We start from the raw sequence: 12,024 nt of genomic DNA, 5'->3' as shown, positions 1-12,024 counted from the left end.
TTCAATTGAGTAGCCCAACTAGTGGGGCATTACCATATGTGCCAAAGGGGGGAGAGAGATGCACGAGAGCAAATCATCGCGCTACATGAGACAGAGGAGAAGGCAAGCTTTCCATTAAAGCTGCAGACCTGCACCCACTACTCACACACACTGTAGCTCACTTATGATCAAAATCAGCCTCCTCTCTCAAATTGGGCGCCCCCTCTTCATGTTGGAAGTGGCAAAACTGCCTGGAGCCGCCATGTGTCCAGTTTGCCCCTTTTTTGAGTTAATTCTCTAGTTCCCATTGACTTATAAAGTTATAACTTATAAGTGACTTTCCGAGTGGCCCAGATTTCATTTGGTGCACATAGGCTTCCATACTCGTCAGAATTCAGTGCTAACTGGCCCGACCAGTCCCAGACCTGACCGACCCAGACTCCCGCTGTGAGAAACCTATTCGGCCGCAGCCGTTTCACCCTGGCCATGCAATGTCCACTTGCACCTTTTCAAGGGTTCCGAGGAAAACAAGTAAAAATAAAAATAAATAAAAATATCTAGTACTTATTTACGGAAGGCAACAGGAAAAATACACCTCCTGGTGAAAGCCACCCCCCCCACCCCACCAAATCATCCATGGAGATAGAGGCGCTTACTGATCAGTTTCCTTTATGCACAACTTATGGGATACTGTCACAATCTGGGTGACGTGGATGCTACTACTGCCCTGCACACACACACACTTCTGCCCTGGCTGGCTGACGCGCAGCAATGACGTGGCGGACACCTTCGTAAAATGCGATGCAAGAAAAGCAACAGTACGGTAGTTTTTTTTCTATGCAAACGCTGGGTGGGAGTTTTTTTACGCTAAGGCTTTTTAGAAGCTTTTGAAAGTTGCTTTATTTTTGTAAGCCTATTTTTGGGACAGTTTTTGGGCATCTTTTGGGGCTCTGCTTTTGGCATCTCTTGTAACCTTTAAATAAGTGGGCAGGCTTCCCACTTCTTAGAGCATTTGGACGTAGAGTCTGAGAGTGAGCGCTTGCCTACTCTCTTGTACTTTGAACATAGGTTAATACAAAAGGAAATACCGAAAGGGGCGCCAGTCTTTGGGGCCAATATCTCTAGGCACGGAACTCCGCCGGGCCAGTGTCGAATCAATTGTGAAGTGTGAACTGTTTTGAAGTGATTATTTGTGGTGTCGCGGTAGATTCTCGACTTGGAGTGTCAAGTCTCTGTTACAGATACTTTTTGAGACAAATATGCCAGATTGGCTCTCGAGTCCTCCAAATAGTTAGCTTTACATGGGGACACATCATGCTGGTATGCACAGATGTCATCATGGTTCCAGATACATGGCTTCAACATGGACAACTCACCTCTTCCAGTTTCCCTTGATGCACCATCATTGTCTCTTACATGGGTGGAGATTACTGGACTCATTCACTAGGACCTCACTCTCTTGGATGATATTTTGATATTTCCTAAGGCTTGCACTTTGAAAAATTGCTAAATGTTTTCTTTGCTGGGATTGCCTAGCTTGAGGTGAGTCTTCTTTGACTGCCTATTGATTCAATACTGAATGCATATGACACTTGAGGTAGGGATACTAAATCAAACCCTCGAAGGAAGTAGCATTTGTAAATTCTGATTTTGGAATTTTTTTCTAGAAGTGAAGTTTAGCTACTCTTGGATGGATGAAAAAATCTGGGGTCTAGGATGCTTAAAAGTTTAGATGAATCCATTGACTATTACATGGATAGTACTTTAAGAGCGAGTTTAGGTGCTAAGTCCTCTTTTGACTCAGAAAGTACAACTCTGATTAGTAATAATGGCTTAGTTAGGTAACAAATAACACCTTGGTTTGAGAAACTTGAATTTTGCTCTTTAAAACAAACACACAATAATAAATTTTTCTAAAAAACATACACTTAAAACATTGAAACTTAAAAAAGACACTCTACAAGAACGAAAAAAAACAGTTTTGATAAGAAACTAACTGGTATAAATGAAGAAAAACTTTTTTTACTTCAAAAAGCTTTTCATTGATTTAGGATGGTAGCTAAGTTGATAATTTTTAAGTACGACATGGATCACAGCTGATAGGTTCTTTGAAACTTGTAAAACGTATCCAACATTGATGAATCTGTTGTCTTGTTTATATGGGTGCAAGTGCGAATTATATCTTTGCTTAAAGAGGATTAAGTTTGCTCCTGTCCAACCTTGAAGATGACGGCATATTTTGGTTTTTTTCTTGATAATTGGAATGATGCCTCATTCTAACCGTATTTTATAAAGATAATTTGAAGGCACAAAAGTTTTTGTTCAAACTACCTTACTTATGTCTGAAGCCAACTGTTTTTGAACAAAGTGTTCTTTTGTGTTTAAGTATTATCTTTAAAATAACACACACACACACACACACACACACACACACACACACGGAAACCATAGGTGACACTTGCATATGCTTGGCAAGCTGTATATGTGTGAAAGAGGCTTGCCATATGAGCATATAGCATCTCACTCGCAATGGTTTTGCAAATATGTGCAATTGTCACACGTGCACATAGAGACACACAATTGGAACACATTGATGCACATGTATCGAAGCCTCTTGTGACACTTTGCACTCACACCAAAGTAGTGCTGACAAAAAAAAAGGGGAAACTCCTTGTCACCAATATGCATGGTCAGCTCTTGGGTTCTCTTAACAAGTAGCCAGCTCTCTCATCACGAATATGGACAATGAGGACCATATTTCAGGCGGCAGGCATTAATGTGTCCTAATTTGAGCTCAACAGCTTCAATATAGTGCAATTCTTAAATGAACAGGAAACAGTACATTAAAGTTAGCATCTGGATATCAGGTTTGTGCAACTGTATTGCTTATGTGCCTGATGAAGGACTTCTTTCCTCTGTGAAGAAAAAAATAACAGCCATGCAAGTTTTGACCTGTAGACATCATCCATTGTAATTTTTGACTATTTATGAGCATTTAGCTATTGTAGAGTGGACCTTGTTTGCAAGTTGTATAGTCTTCCTTGGGGCTCGCGTGTAGCAGGCAGCTTTGAGGATACTTTGTTATCTTGGTAGCGCTACTTACTAAAATCCAATTCAAGTTATTCTTTATGCTTTGTTCTGGATCAGTCATTTTTTTCCCTACGATGAGATCTGCAAGACTACAGCAGTGCTTTCAAATATCTTGCTTACATTATAGCCACTGGTTGATTGTTACAAATGGCTTTTATCTTCAATGACAGTTGCTTCTGGCTGTTGCTTGTGACTCCTATCAAGAGAAATGTTGAGAGACATTTTAGACACTCTTAATTTGTCTGCCATGCAGCTATGATGTCGTGGTAGATATTGTACCAGAAGTGAAGTGGACCACACCTGGTGCATATAAGAGATTGAAGGTCATTGTGGAAATAGATGATGAGTCAGTGTATCAAAAAGCAGCTGAAGCAGAGTTTAGGTCTGGCTACAAGGATCTGGGCTCACTCCATGTTGTACAAGACAGATGTATTGAGGTGGGAGGGAAGAGTTTTGTTTTTTGCTGGTTTGTGTATCTGAAAAATATAGTTTCACCTCTCCAGATTAAAAGAGGGTTTCTTGGTTTTCAATATGGTGTCACAGGCTGGAGATGTTGTGATACTGGATGTAGCTTGCAATCGTGTGAATGAGGATGGTACTGTGGGAGACAGGATTATTTCAGCTGAACAAAAAGGTATGGTCTTCTACAAACACAAGCCCATGTACTTCTTATTGTTATAATCGAAGTAAGACCGTGGTTCTCTCTTGTTTAAAAGTTAATTGCAGGTATTACTTTTCGATTTGCTTAAGCTTGTTTCTTTCATCACTTGGAAAGAGCAGCGTACACCGTATAAAACTAGAGGTTTCAATCAATATTTGTAGTCACAGTTCTGAAGGGGTTATTAAATGAAAGCTATTCAAAAGATCTCGTTACTGAAATTGATCCATATTTGCCGTTAGATGTTCTCATTGCTTAACTTGCTCTCATGCAATCCTCCTTGTGACTTTTCTCATATAATAATTTATTCAACATTAGAAAAATCAAACTGACGCGAAATTATAATTTTCACTCTAAATACTCAAGGAGAACAGAGAATAGATTGAAGAAGAAGGATCTTTGCTGTATTGATATAATGGATAAGACAACAATAGGGAACAACCACGAGACCACCCCCAAGCACTTCTTAGCTTGCATGCAGTAGGTCATAGCTGCACTTGCACTCTCACCTGCAATCACGATCTGAATCACATTTATGGGCCTAGAGTTTGGAGGTGGCTTTATGGAAATGTGATCACTTTGTTAAAAATAGCCTAAAATCAGTGCATCTGAGACAACAGTAGATGCGCACGTGAAAGGCGTGCAAAACGACACCAAAAAGGTGTGCGCAACAAGGACTACTCAGCCATGCAAAATGAGATTGGTTATGTTTTTTTGGGAGCTTGTAACCGAGAATTTGTACCGCTAGCTGGTCTTCCAATGAATGATCCCGTAGACTATATTCCTTGATGTTAACTGCTTGCATCCACTGCACAGTCCTTGGGCCATGCATGCGTAAAGTAAGGTAATGTTATATTTCCAACGTGAAATTTTTTATATTTTTGTATGTGTGGGTGTGTAAAGGATATGCATATGTGGTTGTACATGCATGGACATTCAAACATTTTGTCATGCTTTTCATGCACGTAAACCATCATACAAGAATTTCCTTGTGCTTCAATGGGCAAAGGGGTCTGAACTCTTACAAGTTTTCTTCCGTCAGCATGATGTGTGGAGTGTAGTATATCATATTGTGATGAATGAATACCCTCAAACGTGTATTTGACCAAAGGATGGATTTTTGGTGCCCCAGGTTTCCAGCTGGATACAGAAGATGGATTGAGCTACTTGCCAGGATTTGTTGATGCAATTTATGGTATGAAAAGAGGCGAAATTCGTGTTTTTGAATTAGTGTTCCCTGATACGTGGCAAGTTGAGGCAACCCGGGGTGCAACAGGCCGTTTTGAGGTTAGTTAGCTGTTTTGTTATTGCCAAGCTCTTTGCAGCTTTTCTTAGGAATTTGGATTCCTCGAGGTCTTTTAAATTGCCTTGTAAGATCTTTGCTTAGGAGATTTTTTTTGGGATTTTGGGATTCCTTAAGGTCTTTTAAATTGCCTTGTAAGGTTTTTGACTTTGGAGTGAGACCTTAATCTCATGGTTTTTGGATTGTGGTAGGAGTGCCAACTTTGCACCTTGGTTTGTGATAATATTTTGGTTTTTTTAAGGTCTTTCAAATTGCCTGGTAAGTTTTTTGACTTTAAATTGGGATCTCGATTTATAGTATAATTCAAAGACTGTTACACAGGTGCCTGTCCTTCGATTTTGTTTCCGCTGTACTGCTTTGTTTGGAAGAGTAGCTAAGGTAGTGAGTCAAAAAATTCTACACCCGATTTCAATTTCCAAGTAGTGCTCTGCTGGTTTCTGAGTATCATTGACAGTAAGCTCAAATAATGACATAAAATAGTTCATGGCATTTAAATGGAAACCTTGTGAGAACACAGACAACTTGAGAACCAATTGTTAAAAGGTAGAGCTAAGTCTCTTTGCTTGTAAAACTAGCTGACATTAAAATCTCATATCAATGTGCACATAAAGCTTGAACGTCTTGGTAGAATCAATGGCTGTTTTAAGCAAGCTCAAGTTGATTTGGCATTTAGATCTTATTTTTATTCTTGCTCCAATTCGGAAGAGCGCACTGATTTTTTTTCTTTCTTGCTTTGAGTGAAAGATCAAGCTTGCTTTGCCTTGCGAAGTAGTGTGTGTTTAAACTTCAAAGCAGTTGCTCATATGTGTTTTGAGCACAGGAGGCTTCTTGTATCATGACCTCTTAACCTTGGAGGGTACGCTGAATATCATGAGATTCTATAAGCCTTTTTGGCTATATTCAGAGGCAACATTGTTTTTAAGCAGCTTTGCCTCATTAAATACAACATCTCGGTTGCGTATAACCCTTTTAAGTTGAGGTAGCCAGACTCTATAGCCCATTTCTCCTTCATCTCCATGTCTCATGAAGATTGCTTTCATGGACTCAGCATCAAGCTTGCTTCTCAACTAAGGCCTTACATGCACAAATGCCTCACAACCGAAAATGCGCAAGTGGTTATATCAAGCGGGCTTGCCAGACCAAACCTCTTCAGGGATGCCAACTTTCAACATAGTGTGGGGTAAACGATTGCAAATATGAACTGAAGTTTTAAGCGCCTCTCTCCAAAATCCTTGAGGGAGATTAGCGGTGGACAACATGCATGAGACCGTCTCACACAACGTTCTGTTATATCTCTCAGCCACACCATTAGACGAAGGACTATAAGCGGCTGTTAGCTCCCTCTTGATACCATTTCTTGGCAAAACTTACCAAAATCAGCAGATGTGAACTCACCCCCATTGTCTGTACGCAAGTATTTCAGCTTCCTATCTATTTGGGTAGTCACAAATGCATAGAAAATCTTCAAAGGAGCAAACGTGTCACTTTTATTCTCGAGCTAATAAACCCATATTTTTCTAGAGAAATCATCAACAAAAGAAAGAAAATATGCAGCACCGCCCATACTCTTGACACGCATGCTACACACGTCATATACACACATCAGAATGTACCAGATCAAGACGACGAGATTTGTGAGAGACACGTGAGTAATAAGAATTTCTCACTTGTTTTCCATATCGGCATTCATGACAAAAGTCAAGCTTTAAGCCTTTAGTGTCAACTCTATGTAAAGAGAAAAAAACATCAAGTCCTTATTGGCTCATATGGCCTTATCTTTTGTGCCAAAGCCGTAAGTGAGACCCAATCTCTGCTATAGCAACAAACTTGCTTGGCAAGACTTTGCTATGCAAGGAATAAAGTGTCCCCTTCTTTGTGCCCTTTAACAATTTGCATTGCAGCTATTGTGAGCTTCCAAGTACCACCACTAATAATGGTGTTATAACCATGTATATCAAGGTGTCCAACAAAGAGCAGACTTGATGCCAAGAACATATTTGACATCGTGCAAAACAAGTTCTTGCCCATCATCAAGGGCCAAATGAAGAGTGCCTATTCCATCAATCGTGCGAGTATGATTATTTCCAAGATAAACTTTGCCATAACTGCTTGCATCAAAAGTGGCAAAACACTCTTGAGATGGAGTCACATGAAATGAGGCACCTGAGTCCACTATCCTGGACTGGGGCAAGCTATCACTTATAGACAGTAAGTGTAAATGACATCACCCTTGGTGATCTCGTCTTGTGCATGATAAACCTAGGCATCCAAAGGAGACAGTGGCACACAAAATATCATCTATATCAGACAGTTCCTCAATTACCACATTGGAGGTTACATTGACCTTCTCCTTGTTCTTGCCTTGTCATCCTCTTTCTTCTTGTCCCCGGCATTCTTTTTCCTCTCTTGCTCTTTATTAAAGTACCTGCAATCTGGCTTCTTATGGCCTTTCCAACCACATTGGTAACAAGTGACATTGGATTGGTTTCCTTTGCTCTTGCTCCTATTCCTTTTACGAGCATTAGCTTTGCTATCATTTGTCCTGCCTCTAACCATGTGAGCCGAGGTGCCTTTCGTCTAATTTCCTCATTGAGGATAGAATCCCTTACTCTATCAAAAGTGAGGTTTGGGTTATTAGACAATGAGACCATCATGACCTCCCAAGAATCAAGCAAGGTCATAAGCAAGAAAATGGCCTTTAACTTATCATCAAAAAGGGGGAAACTTATAGCTCAGAAAGGATACTTGTGGCACTGATGTGCTCAATTGCAAATTTTGTAGTATTTAATTGCATGCGCATCAATTTACGCATCAAGTGCACCTGGTTTATCGGCGTCCTGTTTTCATAAGTGGCCTTGAGCTTTTCCCACACAATATAGGCAATGTCAAGACCTTTAAGGTGGCACCAAAATTTCATTCAAAACAACCATCTTTACATCTGTAATAGTCTTCTTGTTTAAATTAAGCCACGCGTCATCTATCATAGCTACAGGCTTTGCATTTTGTAGTGCACCATCGCAATCTTTGAAGAAAAGCATGCCTTACATTCTTTCTTTTCATAAATCACATCTAGTGCCTTCGTATTAAGCAAGAAACCTGCAACAACTCGGTGACGTGGCGTAGCTCCACTGCGCCAGAAGAGAGCTGATGCGGGAGGATTGATGCAATAGTACAAGAGAGGAGAGAGACCCATAATGCTGGCGTATCACCATGTACGGTGTCGTGCTGTGGGCGCACATTTTGTGAAATGAAAGTTGCTATCACTTCCAATGCCTTACGATGTATGGGGTAAATGTGCTATAATGTATGTAGTGTGATGTGTTTGAAAGCAGTTTTTGTTGCTTTACATATCTTAATGGGTACTCGTAGCCTTGCTGTTCATTATTTGAGAAAGGAGATCTGACACCTGTGCCCTTTTTTGTACCACCCCAATGCATCTTCTGCTGCCAATTTCACAGGCAATGCAGATGTCTGATTATTCAAGAAACTTAGTGCTGGGAGTGAATGTCCTATTAGTCTCATATATCTTTTGATTTGTGCAGGTTCATGTGAAGGAGCATTTTTATAGGGTTTTTCCTACTCTGGATGATTCTCTGGCTGGGAAGTTTCTTGAAAACTGTGAGACTCTGGATCAGGTGACTTAAAGCTTATGGCAGTCAATTATTTCGTTAGAACTAGATAAGGTCTACTAAACTTTATGTTGTGTGCTTTGTTCTACAAGATGGCATGTTAAATTGTTCTCATAGAAGAAGTGTCCTTTTTTAATTAGTTCTGTAGTTTCATGACATTGTTTCTTGTATGTATGGAGGCTGTGCTGACAGGTTAGGGAGGCTTATTTGAAGAAGCACCAGGAGCAGTATGAGCTTCAGAAGCTGAGGACCACTCAAAATATGCTTATGAATGAGCTAGCGAAGGTGACTTACAGTTCTACAGCTCCTTGCTGGCTTTCACTTCCAATGTTTGGCTTGTCGTACTAGCATCAGCCTGTCCTTTTTTGCAGGTCACTCAAGTAGATGTCCCAAATTCATTGATTGAAGAGCAGGGAAGGAACATGTTTGCCGGGAAGCTTCTTGAGCTACAGGTATTTGGGAAACCTATTTTGGAAGATGTTCAAGTTAATATAGCTTAAGACATCAGATTTGTTCAAACCTTTTCAACAGGCTAGAATGAACCTGAATACTGATCAGTTAGCGGGCCTTTCAAGCCAGGAGATGGTCAATAATTATCTGATCTCACAAAAGCAGACGATCATAGATGCAGTGAAGCAAGTTCTAGCAGTTGCAGAAATTTTCAAGCTTGAAAACTTGAGGGTATTTCCGTAAACCTTTTTATTTTGCTCTGGTAGAGGCAAACTTACTTGACTCATGAAGAGAGAGTCGTCTGAATTGCAACATGCAGTATGGTGATCTTTGTGAATTAGCTTTCATACTTGCCTCATCTTGACTTCTGGCCTTACAGTTGTTGTGCTTGCTTTGTCATTTGATCTTAGTCCACATCCTTTAAGATGGGGCAGAAAGTTGTGTCATGTTGTAGTGTATGGCATAATCCTCACCAGCACGACGTACAGGCAGGTGAGTGATGAGGGATGTCAATATTCATGTATTTCTCTTTTGAAGAGAATATCGTCTGTTGTGTTCTGATTGTCAATACGGGAAGCTACATGCTAGACCATCATCTTTGATTTTTTCTTTTATATTTGGACCCTGTGCTTGGGCATGTTGGCTGTGCAGGCATTTTTGTGGGTTCCTAATTTTTTCTTTCAACATGCTGAATGAATGACATTGTAGTGGATGTGCGAATGGCCATGGTTTATGTTTAACATTTTCACTCGATGAATTGCCAGTTTGAGAGGACGGTTTATGTTAGGATGATTTGACAGGTCCAAGAGAATGGAACATATAGCATGGCATTCCCTGTGGATCTTGTTTCCACATGGTGGTGGTGGATTTCAATATAGTGGTATTGCATTTTGATAGATGAACTGACAAGTCGGTAGAAAGCCAGAGTGTTGTAAGAGCCAAAGTCTGCTTTGTTGCGAAGTATATTGCTGCGCTTAAAAGCTCCCAGCTTTGAAATACGTAAGTTCATTGTGGGTTCTCTTTGGAGAGACTAAACAGTGCGCACTTTATCTTGTAGTATACTGAAGCAGATCTGAAAAAGGAAGTTGAAACTGCGGAAGCTGATTTCAAGAAGTTCAATCAAGACTATGACAAGGAGCGTATTGTGGAACAAGTAAGCAAACCCTATATGAACTTTCGCTTCCCTTTTTTTTGTTCCACCCCCCCCCTCCCCTCCCCCGCGCTATTCCATTACTAAGCTCTATTTAGCAGGCCAAGGAGCTTCTAGAGGGAGCCAAGGTGCTTGACTGGCTTATGGCGAATGCAGACATCTCTTATGCAGTAAACAAGTTGTAGAGAAAGCTTGAATGGTCAGTCTGTGTCTTTTGGTTTATAAATGTGGAATTGAAAGCTTTGCATAGGATTAATTGGGATCTTGATCTGGTTTGTGAACATTGCTATTGGCAGTTCTGTCAACCAGTGGAGGTTAAAAGGCTAATCACTTGTAGAGCAGTTTTCTGGAGATTATTGCAGTTCTCCCTATTCGACACGCAAGATGACTGGAGAAATACACAGGAAGTATAGAAGGATGGAAGTCAAGTCATGAGGCGTTCCCTATCATATTCATGATGGAGCTCACTATGCATTCCCAAGCCAATACAAGCTATCCTCTCCTGGATTATTCCAGCCTGCAAAATTCATCCAGACGAGGGATTCAGACTTACCCTCAGATTATTCCAGTTTACAAGATAGCTACTGAGCTGTCAAGTGGTGCAAGAAAGGTAGCTACTAAGCTGTCGAGTGATGCAAGAAAGGTAGCTACTGAGCTGTCAAGTACTCACTGGCCACAGAGTTTTGCCCTGGTGCAATTCATTTTTGCCACAACTTTTGTATCGAAACCATGTGTAACCTCAAAGCAAGATTTGCATTGGCAAGACAGCTGCTGGAATGAGCTTGTAGAATGTTGGCTTATTGATAAGATGTATTGAATTTTGATTTTGTCTTCTTTGGTCATTACCAGGGCCAGAATGGAGACCAAGGGCTTCCTATTTTGTCTGCCCTTGCCTATGAGTTTAAAATTTTAGATGTAATCTGATCCTGAATTTGGGATGTCCAGTCTTGTGAATGCTTATAATTCTTGTATGTTTGGGCTTCTATTTATGAAGAGGACTTTGGATGATTATTCTTACAGTTCTGTTTTGGGAGCTCTGTGCTTCGTGCTTTGTGGGCTTTGACTACAGTGTTTATTTACAATTGGCTTTTAGATATTCAAATTTGGATTACACGTCATTGGAAACCTCTTGATCATGTTTAGGGTTTAGGGTTTGTTTGCCAAGCTCTGGCTAGTCCTGTTGTAGGAAACACCAATTTGGGCAGAATTCATGACTTTGCGTGCAGAAACCTCTTGATCATGTTCAGAGTTTTAGGGTCTTCTGCCGAGCTCTGGCTACTCCTGTGAAGAAACTTCAATCTGGGCAGAATTAAAGACTCGGGTTTTTTTTTTGCGGTGTGTGTGTTTGTGACTTGACCATGCTTAGGGTTTAGCGTTTGTTTGCCAAGCTCTGGCTACTACTGTGAAGAAAACACCGGTCTGGTCAGAATTTGTGACTTTGCGCACAGAAACCTCTTGATCATGTTTAGGTTAAGGAGTTTAGGGAGTGTGGTTTGTGATTTGACCTAGCTATATGGATACACATCTATCTCATGGGTTACGGTGTGCCATTGGTCAGATACAGATATCTTCCCACCAGCTTGGATTGAGACTGGTACATTCAGGGGGATATCAGCAGCCAGCAGGATATGCCACCTATGCCATACAGAGCTAAAGACGGAGATGCATTATAATTGTCAGTGCACAGTGTATTAGGAGATACGGGGTCATGAGCTATCAGGACCAGAGATGCCTTGGACTGTATCTACTTAGTTACACAAACACA

The 12,024-nt window shown here is 40.7% G+C and overlaps 1 protein-coding gene across 1 annotated transcript in view; it reads left to right on the top strand.

Annotated features, from left to right (window-relative positions):
• Positions 1 to 11,276, top strand: part of LOC147435652 (trigger factor type chaperone family protein) — a 36,115-nt gene extending 24,839 nt beyond the window's left edge. Inside the window, exons 5-14 of the mRNA XM_086488648.1 lie at positions 3,323 to 3,506; positions 3,613 to 3,703; positions 4,860 to 5,014; positions 8,573 to 8,665; positions 8,852 to 8,944; positions 9,031 to 9,111; positions 9,191 to 9,340; positions 10,167 to 10,262; positions 10,361 to 10,458; positions 10,556 to 11,276. Coding sequence (XP_086344774.1) covers positions 3,323 to 3,506; positions 3,613 to 3,703; positions 4,860 to 5,014; positions 8,573 to 8,665; positions 8,852 to 8,944; positions 9,031 to 9,111; positions 9,191 to 9,340; positions 10,167 to 10,262; positions 10,361 to 10,444 — 1,027 coding nt within the window. The 3' untranslated portion in view covers positions 10,445 to 10,458; positions 10,556 to 11,276. The remainder of the gene's footprint in view (positions 1 to 3,322; positions 3,507 to 3,612; positions 3,704 to 4,859; positions 5,015 to 8,572; positions 8,666 to 8,851; positions 8,945 to 9,030; positions 9,112 to 9,190; positions 9,341 to 10,166; positions 10,263 to 10,360; positions 10,459 to 10,555) is intronic.
• Positions 11,277 to 12,024: the final 748 nt, after the last annotated feature.

Source organism: Adiantum capillus-veneris, chromosome 18 (genome assembly GCF_014529385.1).
Source record: "Adiantum capillus-veneris isolate H3 chromosome 18, ASM1452938v2, whole genome shotgun sequence".
Classification (NCBI taxonomy): Eukaryota; Viridiplantae; Streptophyta; class Polypodiopsida; order Polypodiales; family Pteridaceae; genus Adiantum; species Adiantum capillus-veneris.
This window is presented reverse-complemented; position numbering and strand designations above follow the sequence as displayed.